We start from the raw sequence: 17253 nt of genomic DNA, 5'->3' as shown, positions 1-17253 counted from the left end.
TTCTATTATCTTGCTTGAGTCTCACTGTTACACTATGTGACAGGAAACTAAGGCAAAATATACCTGAGCATAGCCAGACGTCCAGTTATTATCTGAATTACAACCAACTCCATTCCCAGTCAGCAAGCACATGAGGACACCTCCTCCTCCCACTGCCAGACCTCAGATATCTAGTGTGACGAACTTGGAAAAGTCAATCATGTTTCTTAAACAAATGTGCAATATTCCACCCTAGTGCTAGTCAGAGAACTTAAATTCATTTATTCTGATTTCCTAGTTTTCCTAGATAATTTTTTAAAAAGTCAGCCTACACTAAAGAGTTAGCTATTTTCATTATGAATTGTAAATGAAGTAGCTGACTCAGTTACTACACCCTGAAAACTGATCTACAAGATAACATTTGCCTGTAGAACGGGTTTTCCACCACTGTCAATACTTTACATTTCAATTTGAAATACATAAATGAATTAAAACTAAACATCTTGAAAATAAGACTTACAGACTGGCTTAATTACATCATGCTTGAAAGAAAGAGTAAATGTCAATAGCCTTAGAGATTATGCTAAACTACAGGGAAAAAATAATTCTCAGGACTACGTTTTGGAAATACTTAAGACAATGATAGTCAAAAAACAATTCTGACCTTTGGGAAGTTGCAGATCTGAATTAGAGAAATCTAAATGCTAGAAAGACTTTAAGGAATGAAGTTTTGTTAATTTTAAATAAGACGATTTCAAGGGACACTAACTAAACTACCTCGGAGAAGCCCCCAGGTCTGCTTGAGACAGAATTTCTGGGTTTCTATTATCAACATCATGTTCCTCTTAGAGACGCATTGTCTTTCCAAAGCTCTACCTCTAGCTTCAGCTTTATTCTGAGGTTCCAGGTTTACATTTCCAGTTATCTGATATCCATCCCCTGATGTCCTGCTGGCATTTAACATTCAAATGTCTAACATCTGAGTCAATCTTTCCCTGTCAACTCCTCCTCCTCAAGTCCTGACAATGGCACCATCCAGAACTATGTAATATGTAGCACTGGTACAGAATGAAAATGTGGGGCTCCCAGTTTAAAAAGTACTAAGACATACTCGTTAACAAATGGTGCTGGGAGAACTGGACAGCAACCTGCAAAAGAATGAAACTAGACCACTTTCTTACACCATTCACAAAAATAGACTCAAAATGGATGAAGGACCCAAATATGAGACAGCAAACCATCAAAACCCTGGAGGAGAAAGCAGGAAAAAACCTCTCTGACCTCAGTCGCAGCAGTTTCTTACTTGACACATCCCCAAGGGCAAGGGAATTAAAAGCAAAAATGAACTACTGGGATCTCATCAAGATAAAAAGCTTCTGCACTGCAAAGGAAACAATCAACAAAACTAAAAGGCAACCAACAGAATGGGAAAAGATATTTGCAAATGACATATCAGATAGTATCCAAAATCTATAAAGAACTCACCAAACTCCACACCCAAAAAACAAACAATCCAGTGAAGAATTGGGCAGAAGACATGAACAGACACTTCTCTAAAGAAGACATCCAGGTGGCCAACAGACACATGAAAAGATGCTCAACATCACTCCTCATCAGGGAAATACAAATCAAAACCACACTGAGATACCACCTCATGCCGGTCAGAGTGGCTAAAATGAACAAATCAGGAGACTATAGATGCTGGAGAGGATGTGGAGAAACGGGAACCCTCTTGCACTGTTGGTGGGAATGCAAACTGGTGCAGCCGCTCTGGAAAACAGTGTGGAGGTTCCTCAAAAAATTAAAAATAGAACTACCCAGCAACAGCACTGCTAGGAATCTACCCAAGGGATACAGGAGTGCTGATGCCTAGGGGCTCATGTACCCCAATGTTTATAACAGCAGTTTCAACAATAGCCAAATTATGGAAAGAGCCTAAATGTCCATCAACTGACAAATGGATAAAGATGTGGTTTATATATACAATGGAGTACTACTTGGCAATGAGAAAGAATGAAATCTGGCCACTTGGAGCAACGTGGATGGAATTGAAAGGTATTATGCCAAGTGAAATAAGTTAGGCAGAAAAAGATACTGTATATTTTCACTCATATGTGGATCCTGAGAAACTTAACAGAAGACCACAGGGGAGGGGAAGGGGGGGAAAAAAGTTACAGAGAGGGAGGGAGGCAAACCATCAGATACTCTTAAATACTGAGAACAAACTGAAAGTTGATGATGGGGGGTGGGAGAGAGGGGAAAGTGGGTGATGGGCATTGAGGAGGGCACTTGTTGTGATGAGCACTAGGTGTTGTATGGAAACCAATTTGACAATAAATTATATTGTCAAAATATATGCATATTCATATTATATATATATATATATATATATATATATATATATATGTAAAGTATTAAGACATAGACTCCAGATATAGGCATCATCTCTGCTTCCATGTCACAGTCTACACCCATCATTTGCTAAAGTTCCCTCAGTCTATCCTTTAAAATGTTTCACATCGGTCCCTTCCTTCCCATTTCAACAACTGTGGCCTCAAATCTCACCCAGCTCTCAGCCAACGATTTTGTAATTGGCATTCCTCCTAACTATTTCCCTCTGCAACCCAGTCACATCTTTTTAAGGCACACTTCAGACACCTTCAATATCTCCCCATTGCCTATTATCCAAACTTCTTTTTTTTCTTTAATTTTTTTTTTTAACGTTTATTTATTTTTGAGACAGAGAGAGACAGAGCATGAACGGGGGAGGGTCAGAGAGAGGGAGACACAGAATACGAAACAGGCTCCAGGCTCTGAGCTGTCAGCACAGAGCCCGACGCAGGGCTCGAACTCACGGACCGCGAGATCATGACCCAAGCCAAAGTCGGCCACTTAACCGACTGCGCCACCCAGGCGCCCCTATCCAAACTTCTTAACCTGGCATTCAAACATCCTGTTCCCCAGCTCCCTCATTCTTTTCCAGCCTTATCTTCTGCGACTTTCCTTACATATATACCCTGGCCCTAGGCAAACCAAACACTGTGCATTCACTTAATAAGTCCAGTGTGTACTCAGGTATAAAGAGCCTGGGTCCTAATGCAATAGACTTAAGTTCAAATGCAGCCCCACTGCTCACTAGCCTTAGCTGCCCATCTAAAGCAGGACAATCATAATAGCAGTTATATCATATGATATAATATATATATATATCATATATATATATATCATATATCATATATATATGTATATCATATATCATATATAATATATATCATATATCATATATATATATATCATATATCATATTGGATAGATAAAACAAGATAAAATATAGAGTAAAGCACAAAAAAAAATCCCTTATTAGGCTGCCTCCTAGCCCTTGCCTAGGCCTTGCACTCCACCTGAAATACCTTTTTCTGCTAGATCTGCTGAGGAAAAGTCTACCAATACTTTAAAGCCTAACTCAAAAGCTATCGCCATGAAGCCTTCCCTGATCAGCTCAGTTAGAAAACATTTTGCCTTCCTTTAAAATCCTAGATCTTATGTATACTGCACTCAAATAAGTGTAGCATATTGTATTAGAGTTACTTATGTACATGGCATTTTGCTTCAAGAAGTCAAATTTGTTTGTTTCTTGCATGACCCCTAGTACATGGTTTGTATTCAATAAAGGATTTCTAGATCTTTTTAAAACTAAAAGCAAAATGACAACGACAACAACTGTAACACACATACACCCAAATTAATTAACTAAAGCTATTTTTAACCAAACTGGCTGGGTCTGGAGAAGGTTGAGGCAAGACGATAGCACAGAGAAGGAGACAGGGCTGCTCATGGAGACTTGATCCTCTGAAGGATTAGGTGTCACCTGGAAGAGTCAGGAAGTACTTCTGGCTGAGTCTCCAGATGGTTAGTTTCCATCCCCACTTCTAATCCCAAAGAAGGCCCTGATCAACACCTGTGCTGAGAAAAGATGAATGGGAACAAGGGTGTGCCCCACCTACCAAGGTGTGTCAGGTGGGAATAAAAACGAGAATAATCTCAGGCCTTCCTAGCATTCCCACCCGTGGTGACAAAGTTTTACTCTAAGATATTTATTGCTATATGCCCCCTTGTATTTCCAGATATTACATATAGCTGCCAAACCATGTTGCTGCTTCTAAAGAGCTCAAAAACTGGGAAAACCCATAGCCCTAAAAGCAATGAAATATAATCTAAAGCTGCTTTTTAAAAATAGCATTGGCACTTATCAAATTAGCAAATATTAATAAAAATAAAACACTGGTAGGATTTTCAGGTAACCAATATATTGCTAGTACACAGTAAACTGGCTCAAGTTCTCTAAAGTACAACCTGGCAATGTGTAACAAGTGTTATAAAGTTGTTCATACCCTTTGAACCAGGAATCTTACTTTTACATATACCCTAAGGAAGCAATCCACAGGAGAAAAAACAATTTGTTCCAAGATGTATATAGATATGATACTTACACTGCATAACACTGCCTACAATTCAAACATCCAGCCAAAGGGGCTGGTTAGTAATCTAGGATAGACCAGTACAGCAGAAGAACACGCTTACTGAAAGCCTTAAGTAGGTACACTATGTGATACAGAAAAATGTACCTTAAAAAGAATGTTTACTGAGAAACCAAAAACAGAAGTAAATATTTTTTAATGTTTATTTAATTTTGAGAGAGAGAGAGAGACAGAGCATGAGCAAGAGAGACAGGCAGAGAGAGAGGCAGACACAGAATCCAAAGCAGGTTCCAGGCTCTGAGCTGTCAGCACAGAGCTGGACAGGGGACTTGAACTCACGAACCGTGAGATCGTGACCAAAGCAGAAGTCGATCACCCAACCAACTGAGCCACCCAGGTGCCCCAACAAAAGTAAATATTTACATGTAAATCTACAATTCCATATTGGCAATTCTGAAATCCCAAACCCAAAGTTTTTTGTAAGATGATATCAACACTCACTTGGAAGCAAAATATAACCTGAGGGCGCCTGGGTGGCTCAGTTGGTTAAGCGTCTGATTCATCTAGGTCATGATCTCGCAGTTCGTGAGTTCAAGCCCCACATCAGGTTCTGTGCTGACAGCTCAGAGCCTGGATCCTGCTTTGGATTCTGTTGTCTCCCTCTCTCTCTGCCCCTCCGCCGTTCATGCTCTGTCTCTCTCTGTCTCAAAAATAAATAAACAGTAAAAGAAAACTTAAAAAAAAAAAACTGAACTGACATGAAACTATGGCCTTTATTTGTCCCATTTGCTCTGAATACTCATAGATTTTGCTGCAGAACTATCAAGGTATCTGACTATGGGGCCCTGCCTCAAACTGCCCTGTAGGGATTGTGGCTCCATACTAATGACATCTATACACATGTAAGAACACTGGTATATATGCGTCCATTATAAATTTGAAGAGTTAAAGTTTAGTATTCATTGGCTTTCCATTTCCAGACTATTCCATAATTAACATTTTTCTCTTGAGTAGGAGACAAAACATAACACCTAAAACTGAAACTCCACACATATAGGGGCGCCTGGGTGGCTCGGCTGGTTAAGCAGCAGGCTCTTGGTTTCGGCTCAGGTCATGATCTCACAGTTTGTGAGTTCAAGCCTCTTGTGGGGCTCCTCACTGGCAGTACAGAGCCTGCTTAGGATTCCCTCTACTCCCTCTCTCTCTGCCCCTCCCCTGCTTACTCTCTCGCTCACTCTCAAAATGAATAAATAAGCTTAAAAAAAAAAAAAAAAAAACAGGGACACCTGGGTAGCTCGGTCGTTGAGCGTCCAGCTTTGGTCAAGGCCATGATTTCGTGGTTCATGAGTTTGAGCCCCACGTCAGGCTCTGTGCTGACAGCTCAGATCCTGGAACCTGCTTCAGATTCTGTGTCTCCCTCTCTCTCTCTGTCCCTCCCCTGCTCATGTTCTCTCTCTCTCAAAACTAAATAAAAACATCTTAAAAAATCAAAAATTAAAAAAGAAACCTTCATACATCTATCATTTATTCCTATAGAACATCTTATTCTTAGGGCAAGTTTACTACTATAGTCATGAAAGTTAGTATTTCTAATGCTAATGGTGAACTATTTTTAATATTAATATTTTTATTATTATAAAAGTAATACTTATTCAACATGGAAAACTTAGAGGCCACAGATAAACTAACAGAAAGTAAGAAATCCAAAATCCTGGCACTGAGGAAGAAGTATGAAGTTAAGGATATTGCTGCCAAAGTTTGAGTGTTGCATTAGTATAGAGCAACAATGGCAACTTTCTGCCCCCGACTGCACTAAAACATCAATTAACTTTGTGGAATGTCGTTTAAACAACTATTGACAAATGTGAATCCTTTGAGATGCTGCCATTTGAAAAAATGGAACATGAAGTCAAAACTAATAAAAAGGATAATTAAGCAAGATGAAAAGGTTTTTACTATTAAAAGGCCACCAGACTAACCCACTTGACTTGGCATTAATACCGATCTACCCAGAAGAGTCGAGAAATACCTCCATTTAATGAATAGTGGTTTACTGCTTTTATAAAGCATATCAGAGAATTGGTTTTGAATCCAGTCTAAGTCTGTCACAAGAATAAATTTTGACTTTCTGAATACACACAGAACACTGCTGATGCAATTTACTTTAGCAAAGGAAAAAAAAAAGTAATAGCTGAACAGCATACCAATGCATAAACTCTAGTCAGTGATTCTCTTCCATATGGGGGAGCAGTGTTTCTGGCCAACTTTGTTCCCTCTTGATAAACACAGAAGTCTCATAATCCTTGATGAACACCTCTAAGGGTAGTTTACCTTTGGAATGAGTAGCCATAATATTCAAAAGATAAAGCCATGCTTCTGTATTTATCCACCAGCTAAGATTTTGTCACTTTTGGTTGTACTATGGAAATAATTAGATTCTTTTGTTTTTCGCATACAGAATTATAATCTTGACTATCCTTTTGTAAATTAAATGTGCTTCTCTGGAACTTCTGATATGCTCCTTGTGGTGGTGGGGGGGGGGGGTGGATCTGTGCTGCCTTCTCAGACTCATATATCTTTCCAGAATTAACTTAAGCAGAAACACTGCTTTGGTCCATATACATTATTTCACATCTGTATTTCATATGTATCCCCATAATTAAAAATTATTGAAATGAAAAAATACTTGCAACTTGGAAATAAGGCATGTCATTGTCTCAGTTCTTTTAGCTCTGGTTCCTATATTCAAGGTAGGGAATTATTTCTGCTGTTAATGAAGATACCTTAGCATTACTTTAACATTTGGTACATATACATGTACATCTGAAAGCACTGCTTTCCTCCATCACTACAGTCTCAGAGGAACTGGCTATGGTGTGGTGGGTTTGTACAGCTCCCAGGAGTGCTGGAGTTGCTCATTCTGAATCACTGCCAATAAAAACACCATGGTTCATGGGTGGCACCAGGCTAGGCTAATGCTCAGAGCCATGGTGAGCCAACTTTTCAAGTAGTGTTTGGGGTTTAGTTTGTTTTTGTCAAGGTTTGTTTGTTTAATCTGAATATGAGATCAGATCTCTAATTGGATTGTAATAACTCTAAATAGAATTCTATTCCAAAAGCAACTTCCCAGGATTTCTGATATCTTGGGTACAAGACACTATTAAAGTTCTAGAGAATATATAGGGAAATAAGCAGAAAATAGTTTCAAGGAAGAAAACAGGCAAGGTTCTACATTTCAGGACAACTTTAACATAAGCACAAATTTTTACACAGCTGAAAAGATGCTCTTAAATTCAACTTGAAAAATATAAACACTGATATCATGTGCCCCAACCCGAAACTGTGCAAGTTAAAACTTTCTTATCTGTGAATGGAGGTAACAGCACGCTACAAGGCTACTCTAAAAAAATAATGTTAATGTGTATGAAAGCTCTTTATTTATGATAAAGGACTGTGCAAATTATCACTTAAATATGGATTCTCTTTAAAATACCATTCACAGAATGCTAGATTAGAATAGACTGCAATTACGTTCTCTGTCTTCCACTTTAAGTCTTTTTTAAGAATAATCTCTATCCTCAACATGGGGCTCAAACTCACCACCCAGAGATCCTCCTCCCCCTCCTGCTCCCCCTCCCCTTCCCTTCCCATACTCTACTGACTGAGCCAGCCAGGCACCCGCTCTGTCTTCCACTTTAAATTTAATTCCTAACTCATTTGAATTCATGTTACTCCCAAAACATTCCAATTGCATCAAAAATGTAACAACACTCGCATAAAATCATTGTTTTCTCCCATGGTTGTGACAAAAGGAATAAAATGGCTAACCATTTCATCAGAATCTTACAAGGACTAACAACTACATTGAAGAGAGGAGAGGCACACATAAAGACATAGAGGCAAAAGATAGCAGGATAAATTTGGAAAAGCACAAGGCTTTCAGCTTGGCCAAAACACAAAGAACAAGAAGGAAGAGAGGTGAGAGACAAGGCTAACGGGTCAGGCAAGGGCCAGAACTTGGAGTCCTTTGGTGTATGGAGCTCAACATTTTCCTAGAAGTAATGAGTTTCACTGCAGGCTTTTAAACAGGAAGATGATATGGCCCTAAGTTTTAGAGAAGTCACTCAAGTGTATAACTGAGGACAGGTGGACCAGTTAAAGCATTATGACAATAATTGAGGCCAAAATTAATGAAGGCATGAATTAAGACAGTACTAAAGGAAAAGAAGGGGATTGATTTATGAGGCATTAAGGAGGTCAATGCAAAAGGACTGTGTCTGATTTAACAAAATAGGAAAGGAAAAGGCAGAAATAAGAAATTAAGATGAATTCCAGGTTTCTGACTCAAGCAACCAGAGGTGTCATGCACGGAGAATTCAGAAGGAAGGATATGTCTATTTGCAAGTGGGCTATTCTTTTTGGTGGAGATATATATATATATATATATATATATATATATATATATATATATATATTATGGGGTGGCTAAAAAATGAGTTCATTTTAGTTGAGTATGATATACCTGTGTATCCACATGGAACTGTCCCAATATAATGAATACGGGTCATGAACACAGAAAAGAAATTTGGAAATAACAACCCCAAGACAGTGCCTGGAGCCATAGGGTGTATGAGACACACAGGAAAGTAGGAAAAGTGAAGTACATGGCCTAGGATGAAGCCTCAAGGAACTGCAACACAGATTCAACAAGCACCCATCCAAAAGATATAGCAAATCACATCAGGAGCACAGAGTATAATTTATTCAAAAAGATATCTCAAAACCCCTCCTGACATAATTCTGGTATCCATTTATTTTTTATTGATTTTGTTCTTTGAGCAGTTAATTTTTTTTTAAGTTTGCTTATTTTGAGAGAGAAAGAGAGAGTGTGCACACAAGTTGGGGGGGGGGGTGAGCGTGGCGGGGACGGGGGTGGCTCAAACTCACAAACCCTGAGATATCATGACCTGAGCTGAAGTCAGTCGCTTAACCGACTGAGCCACCCGGGTGCCTGGAAAACTTTTTTTTTTTTTTAAACCTTCAGGAACATGAACTGACTTGAAGTTTGAGAGGTGCTAGTAGGATTATACTGAAAGATCTAACAAGATGTATTGCTCCTTAAGTGCTATTGAAAATCCTACTTTGTGATTTTTAACTGTCTAAAAAGTGATCTACCTCCACACAGAGAAGGCAGAGTTGCATTAAAGATTGTAGACAAAGAGCCTCCCTTTTGGAACCTTTTTAATAATCTACTTCTCTTTAAAACTACTGAATTTTTAATACCTTGATTTCTACTTTAAATATCCAAGAAAGGAGGATAATGCGCCGTGTTTCCCAAACTTCTTTAACCACAGACCTCCACTTTGAAGAAGGTTATTAAAGAACACATTTTGGGAATTACTGAAAGAAGCCTCTGGAATTCCCAAAGAAGCCTTCGGAATTTACTTGACCAAGCCTCTGGACCACAAAGATATCCTATCTCCAAAAGAATATCATTAACTGCTCTGAATACTGATTCTGAAAACATACTTGTTTTAAATAAAGTGAATATGCCATTAAAATATTTCTTTCTCCAGGAAGAAAGCAGGGAAGTAAACTAGATTAATACCCTCGTAAGATCCCAGAGTGTCCACAGCACTGCGTATGAAAAGTGCCCTTGACTCTTTATCAATTCCATGAAGGAACCAAAAATGGGTTTTCCAATATCCAGCCAAGTAGTGATTTCTAAGGGAAAATAATGTTCCAGTTAGTGGTAGTGATTATTTTCGTGTTCCCAAAAGCATCAGATTTACCTGGGCACATGTGAACCGGTAAAAGTTCAACTGAAAAGAGACCACTCGAGCCCGGCTTGTTTCCTCTGATGCAGCAGGAGGTGTGAGGCAGACCTCTGAATACCATGTCATCAGCAGCCAGGATAACACAGTGGGGCCGGGATACACTCAACACTTTCCATTAGTTCTACTGCCTAACTTGCAGTTCAGCTTGCTTGCCCTTTCCAAAGTCTCAAATTAATAAAGTAAGATTTATTACCATAGAGAAAGAGGCCATCAAATGCCTTTCTCAGCCCTCACCATTCACTGGAATTTCCTTAGAATTTCAGCTTTTTAAAATAAGATTGAGCACGGATATATTGCAAATGCCTCAGGGAAGTATTCTGTTTAGTCATTTGTATCCCACAGAAGATCAAAAAAATCCTTGGGAACAGCTGACCTTGTTTCTCTCAATTACCATCTCTAGGGCCCAGCACAGAGTGTCAGAAACTTGGTAAACAGTTGTAGAATGAATAAGGAGTAACATGAAGACGTATAAACTAACCTATATCTTCGTGTGAATGAATTTCTTCAGGGCCTTTCCTGAGAAATTTTGGGTGGATCATCAGTTGCATAGGAAGAGGTTTTTTGGTTGTTTTTTGTTGTTGTTGTTGTTGGGTTTTTTTGTTTTTGTTTTGCATAGGAAGAGTTAAGATAGCCTGAAAAGAAGTAAGCCTGAGAAAGGCTCATTTTCAGTTCTGTCTGGAAACATCATCCTACCGTGGATCAATCTAAAGGAACATGGTTCTTCAAAGGAAACCCCAGATTTTTGCTTAAATGCCATATGAAATTATCTTGTTTCTCCACAGAAGTCCCTCTACAAAAATCTATTTCAATGAGACATTAACAATTGGCAATCATTTATTGATAGCAAAGTAAGATCAAGAAACAGGCACCCTAATCTTTCAGACTTTTTAAGCCTTTTCTTTATTTTGAAAGAGACAGAGAGTGAGAAATTGCTCCAGTGCACACACAGGAGAGGGGTAGAGACAGACAGAATCCCAAGCAGGCCCTGTGCTGTCAGCAAGGAGCCCGACTTGGGGCTCCAACTCACAAACTGTGAGATCATGACCTTTCAGACTTCTTTTCCAACCCTAGAATGCCTGGAATAGTGCTCAGTCAATTAATGCTTGAATTGATATACAACATAAAGAATACTGAATTAGCAGGGGCGCCTGGGTGGCTCAGTCAGTTAAGCGTCTGACTTCTGCTCAGATCATAATCTCATGGTTCACAAGTTCGACCCCTGAATCGGGCTCTGTGCTGACAGCTCAGAGCCTGCTTCATTCAGATCTTGTGTCTGTCTGTCTGTCTGTCTGTCTCTCTCTCTGCCCCTCCCTTGCTTGCATTCTCTCTCTCTCTCTCTCTCTCTGTCTCTCTCTCTCTCTCTCTCAAAAATAAATAAACGTTGGGGTGCCTGGGTGGCTCAGTAAGTTAAGCATCCAACTTCGACTCAGGTCACGATCTCGCACTCTGTGAGTTCAAGCCCACATCGGGCCCTGTGCTGATGGCTCAAAGCCTGGAGCCTGCTTCAGATTCTGTGTCTCCCCTCTCTCTGCGCCCCCCCCTCATGCTCTGTCTCTCTCACTCTCAAAAATGAGTAAATGTTTAAAAAAAATTTTTAATAAATAAATATTTAAAAAAATTTTAAGAACACTGAATTAGCAAAAGTTATCTACTCAATGCAATATGATCAATCATTAAAAACCCCATTTCTAGAGACATAAGCCTGAGGCTGAATCCTGGCTCCACTGCTTACTTAAACTCTGTAAGCCTGAGTTTCCAAATCTGAAAAGAAAGATATTTAATTAAGCCAATATCCTGGACTTGTTGTAATGTTTAAATAGGAATGCAGGCACTGGGCCTGGCACATAGTTCTCAAGAAAAGTGAACTATCATTTAGAAACCTCAATTTGCATTCCATCACTACCTCCCTATGTGCCCTAGGGCTCATCACTATGAAGAAACCAATGAAAACATGGAGACAGAATTAAATGCTCTCTAATGCTGAGATTATCAATCATGAATAACAGTAATAAAAAATGGACCAAATGTTTGAAAAATAAAAGCCTTAAACAATTCAGATATTTTTTGTATTGTACTTGAAGCTTGCATCTGTTTGATCACAGATGACTCAGCATTAGAATATCAAAATAAAGAAGCCTGAACAGTCAAACTTCAGGTGTTCTCAAATACTTTAATACCTGCTGTGAAGGATGGACTATGAAACACCTGCGTGTGTGTGTGTGTGTGTGTGTGTGTGTGTGTGTGTGTGTGTGTGTTGGGCTGGCGCAGGGGGTGGGTAGGTCTCAGTATTAACCGGCTAAAAGAGTATCTTGTTACCATTTTTTCACAGATGAGGTTAAATCTTTGTTCTTCCTTAGACCTTAAATTTTATCAGTTATCAGCTCGGTATCACATAGTATCCAAGTAAAGATTCAACGTAGCTGCTATGTCATACGGGGCCATTACAAGTATATATGCGGGCACCCAGAGCACAGGCTGGTTTTCAGGCACCACTTACCCTGAGTTGGGCACCTTTGTGCAAGGGCACAACCATACATGGGAGTCATGTGCAGAAGTAAAAAGATTTTCAGTATTTAGCTGGCATATTTGTATAACTATATATACAATATACACCCACATATACACAAACATGACTGAAAATCGTCAAGGATTCAACTGAGTAAATGGAGAAGGATATTCATCAAAGCTGAAAATAGCTTCAAAAAGCTCAAGAGAGCAGGTTCCTGTCCCCTCCGTCCCCCCTCAGGTGGCCTGTGTTGGAACATTGTAGCCAACAGGAACTTTGGGGATGGAAGATAGGTCAAGGCTGCGACACAGTAAAACTCTGGCCCTCCTATGGTTTTTCCCCCATAGTTGCTCACTCACACACTCTCACTCTCATAAAAGGAAGGAGAAAAAATCCACAGATAGAAAGGACCTACTCACCTGAGTTGGCAGAAACACTGGTAAACAAAAGACTGTTGTCTTGCTATCTTGACTGCATTAAAAATCTGTAATCCTAGTCAAGAATATGCTAAATGCTAAAGGAACCAGTCTTAAAATGTTGACTCTACCAATTCCATCTGCCTCCTTGAGCTTCTCCCTACCAGATACCCATGCTCATATAAAAAAAATGTTTTGGGGGGGCGCCTGGGTGGCGCAGTCGGTTAAGCGTCCGACTTCAGCCAGGTCACGATCTCGCGGTCCGTGAGTTCGAGCCCCGCGTCAGGCTCTGTGCTGACAGCTCAGAGCCTGGAGCCTGCTTTGGATTCTGTGTCTCCCTCTCTCTCTGCCCCTTCCATGCTCATGCTCTGTCTCTCTCTGTCTCAAAAATAAATAAAAAATTAAAAAAAAAATTTTTTTTGTTCAATATTGCACATGCATATCAATCCTGCTAGACTTTCAACAGTTGCCTTCCATAAAAATAAGTATAGGATATTACATTAGCCTATTACTAGCCCTGTGACCTGCGTAACACAGTAGTTCAAGAGCTACTGTTTAAGGAACAGAAATTCCAGATTAAATATGGTGCATTATCACATATGCAAAGAGACAGTGTACAAGAATATTCATTGCAGCATTGTTTATATTAAGTTTGGAAGTAATCTAAACGTTTATTAAAGGGAGAATGCATTAGTAAAGTATAATATATTCATACAATGGAAAACCTGGAGCTAAAATGTAAAGAATTTAAGCTACCAGTTCAAGTTGAGATATTATGTGGATAAATTGCAAACAATGCAGAGTAGAAGAAAAGCACACTGCAGAATGATACATACAGTACAATAGTATTTATAAAAGGTTTTAAAACTCCCAACATTACCTCTGCCTTAGAATTTGTTACAACAGTCTCTTGCATGTTCTTTGTATGCACACTAAAGTCCTAAGGAACAGTCACTAAAAATAGAAAATTAAGGTTTAAAAAAAGACTATTAATCATATAAAGTTCCTCAAATGGCAGGGAGGAGCCTTATTTAGTCATGGAAATCCCTTAGCCCTTTAAGTCATAAGATGTGTGTTCTATCTCCATTCTGCTACTCACGAAGACACTATTTTACCAAGCTTCAGTTTTCTCTCCTAAATAAGGCTGATAACACCTGCCTTGCAGGTTGAAGTACAATAATGTATGTAAAAGAGTTATATACAAAAGGTCTTGGACTTGTTTTTTGCCTGTCAAGAGATCACATTATAAGTCTCTACAGGGAAAAAAAAAATGTTGAGTCTGCACTTTTTCATCTAGTCTAGTATATGGTTAAATATGACAACACAGCAGGAAAGGGCAACCCTTCACCTTCCTCCTCCCAGTCCCTGATCTGGCTGCCTCCTATGCTTTCTATATTTAGCACACAGTGCCCCCCCCCCCAAAACAAGCAAACAAACAAACAAACCACGAAACCAGGGCTCTTGGCAGAGCTCCCTTGGGGAACTCCCCTTGACCTTGGAATAAATCTCTTTAATCTCGCCAACCGTGCCTCCCCTCAGCACACACGCCCCTCTGCAGCCCCGGAGGCACAGGAACGAAAACCCAACGGTCACGGTCGCATGAGAGACTGCAAAAATCACAGTGCGGTGTCGTTGGGTTTGGAAGGTTCTGTTTGCTCTCGACAATTAAGAGGAAAGTATACGTAGACTCTTAAACCCTACTCTTGCTTATTGGGAAATAAGTTCTGCGGCTTGTTTCCAAACACACTGTGCCCAAATCTGTATTCACTACAAAGCCAGGCACACCGAGGCCCCTGGAGCGATAGGCTGCATTTGCGATGGGACAGACCCACCTCTCTCACGCTCTCCCACACACAGGGACCCACCGAGGCGCACAAGCCGGCGCGGGCACACTCCGCACGCGGGATGCGCTCAGGGGCCCCATGCCCGGTCTCCCCCTACCCCGGGCTGGCCCCGGCCGGCTCCGCGCCTCACCTGTCTTGAAGACCATCTTGTCATCGTCCGTGGACCCAAAGGTCTTCAGCATGGACACGAAGAGCACCCCGCAGGCGTTCTGGATGCCGAACACCGACCCGTTGCACCACATGGCCGCCAGCATCACCAGCCAGCCCCAGCCGCCCTCGGGAGGCTGAGGGGGCTCAGCGCCCGCCGGTCCCGCCAGCTCTACCTCCACCTTCTCGACGACCGCCTCGGGGCCGTCCGAGGGTCCCGGGCCCGGCAGCGGAGCTGCCCCAGTGGGCGCGGGGCCCGGCGGCTGCGCCTCGCTCGTCCCCCGCGCGGCGGCGGCGGGCTCCTCGGGGAAGGGCACCATGGCCCGAGGCGGCCCCCTCAGGAGCCAGGGGAGCGCGAGGGGTGCGAGTTCCCGGCGGGCTCACGGAGGAGCCGCCGAGCGCCCGGCCGGCGGGCTGGTGAGGCCGAGGAGAGGGCGGTGGAGCCCCCGGTGGGACGGCGGCGCAGGGCACGGAGGCTGCCGCGAGGAGGAAGGCGGAGGCGAGCCGGCACCCCAGAGCACAGCACTCAGGCCTCCTGCCCACAGCCCCGCACCCCCTACTGCGTCGGGGGCCCGCCGGCCGGCTCTTAAAGACGCCCCCCGCCCCGCAGGCTGGGGGCGTGGCCGGCGCGGGACGTACCCCAGACTCTCCAGATGATTGGGCTTCGGTAGATCGGAGGCGGGGCCCCCCGCCTGGCTGAGCCCGGAGCCAGGTGTCCGCGGGTGGCGGTCTGTGCGCGCGCGCCTGCGGCAAGGCCTCCTCCAACCTAGTTAGGGGGTCACGGATGTGTGGGTTACCTCGTCTCCAAGTATTAAAGGAAGGGGCGCGAATCTTCCTAAGTGCAGTCTGGGTGTGTCATCACAAAGCAGTATGAGATCTTTAGCCTCAGCTGACAGCGTCACAACCAAACTAACATTGTCTCTTTGCTTTGTTTTTGTTTTGCTTTTTGACATGCACCTCTTATTACTAACCGTAATATTTAGGGTACATAACGCCCCCTGCTTACTTAAAAGAAAGTCAGAAGTATAAGGGGCCTTATGTAATCGTTTCATTTCTCCTGCTTTCATATACGATTTCCTATAAATACTTGGCACATTAAAATGCCCATTTTGTAAGACACTGTAATACCAAAGCCTTCCAGTAACATTTTTGACAGACAGCTGGAAAACATTACATTTAAACTACAGCACAGTTATTTGCACTTTAAACAAAAACTAGCACCTATATTCAACTCCCTGAAGCATGTAGCAACAACAATATATGCGAAAGAAGGGAAGAATAGCCATGAAATTGAGCACAGTTAAATTTGTCAGTTACTCAGTTTCTTCGCTTCAAAGTCAAAATATACTAGTTATTTTATGGGCTCATCACTGCAATGGAGTACACAGATGAGTGTGATTATCTCACTTCTTCTTCTGCCCATTAATAAACTGCCCTGGGATAAAACAGGAGGCTCAGATGGTGAGTATTATAATACATACACAACAAAGAGAAGTGGGATGGAACCATAAAATTCTCTTCAAAACACTACAGAAGAGCTTCTACAGCAAGATGCCTTGGAGCTGAGCCCTGAATCAAATAGGGAAATTGAGTGGGCAAAGATAGCAGAAGAGCATTCTCGGTAGAGAAAACCGCCTAAGCTACAGAACGCAGTGTATAGTTGAAGAAAGGGAACATAGCTCAGGTATAATGAATGTGTCTTAGAGATGGGGTTAGAATAATACACTAAAAATAGTCACACAAGTGCACAAAAATGAACGCACAAGGATGTTATTTCAGCATTGTTGGAAATAAGGAAAAAGTGGCGGGTTGATTAAATACATACTGCATAACCTCTAAATGTTGTTCACCTCTGTTGACTTCGAAAGCTATCCACATTTTACTTAGCCATGAAAGTACATTTTTAAAAAGGCATGGATTAGAATGCAAAATATAAAGTAAATATCCATGAGTCAATATCGATATAAGCAAATGATTAAGTATATTAAGTCTTCCTCTCAAGACCCATAATCCCAGTCTAATCATTAAAAAAAAAAAAAAAAAAAA

At 41.3% G+C, this 17253-nt stretch overlaps 1 protein-coding gene across 2 annotated transcripts in view; it reads right to left on the bottom strand.

Moving 5' to 3' along the window:
- SLC16A10 (solute carrier family 16 member 10) overlaps positions 1-16156 on the bottom strand; it is a 114426-nt gene extending 98270 nt beyond the window's left edge. The window contains exon 1 of one of the 2 annotated variants that reach the window (XM_045057920.1): positions 15191-16156. In XM_045057920.1, the coding sequence (XP_044913855.1) occupies positions 15191-15527 (337 nt within the window). In that variant the 5' untranslated portion in view covers positions 15528-16156. The remainder of the gene's footprint in view (positions 1-15190) is intronic. The other variant, XM_011282525.4, reaches the window with a different exon arrangement.
- Between the last annotated feature and the right edge of the window lie 1097 nt (positions 16157-17253).

Source organism: Felis catus, chromosome B2, assembly GCF_018350175.1.
Source record: "Felis catus isolate Fca126 chromosome B2, F.catus_Fca126_mat1.0, whole genome shotgun sequence".
In the NCBI taxonomy this organism is placed as follows: Eukaryota; Metazoa; Chordata; class Mammalia; order Carnivora; family Felidae; genus Felis; species Felis catus.
This window is presented reverse-complemented; position numbering and strand designations above follow the sequence as displayed.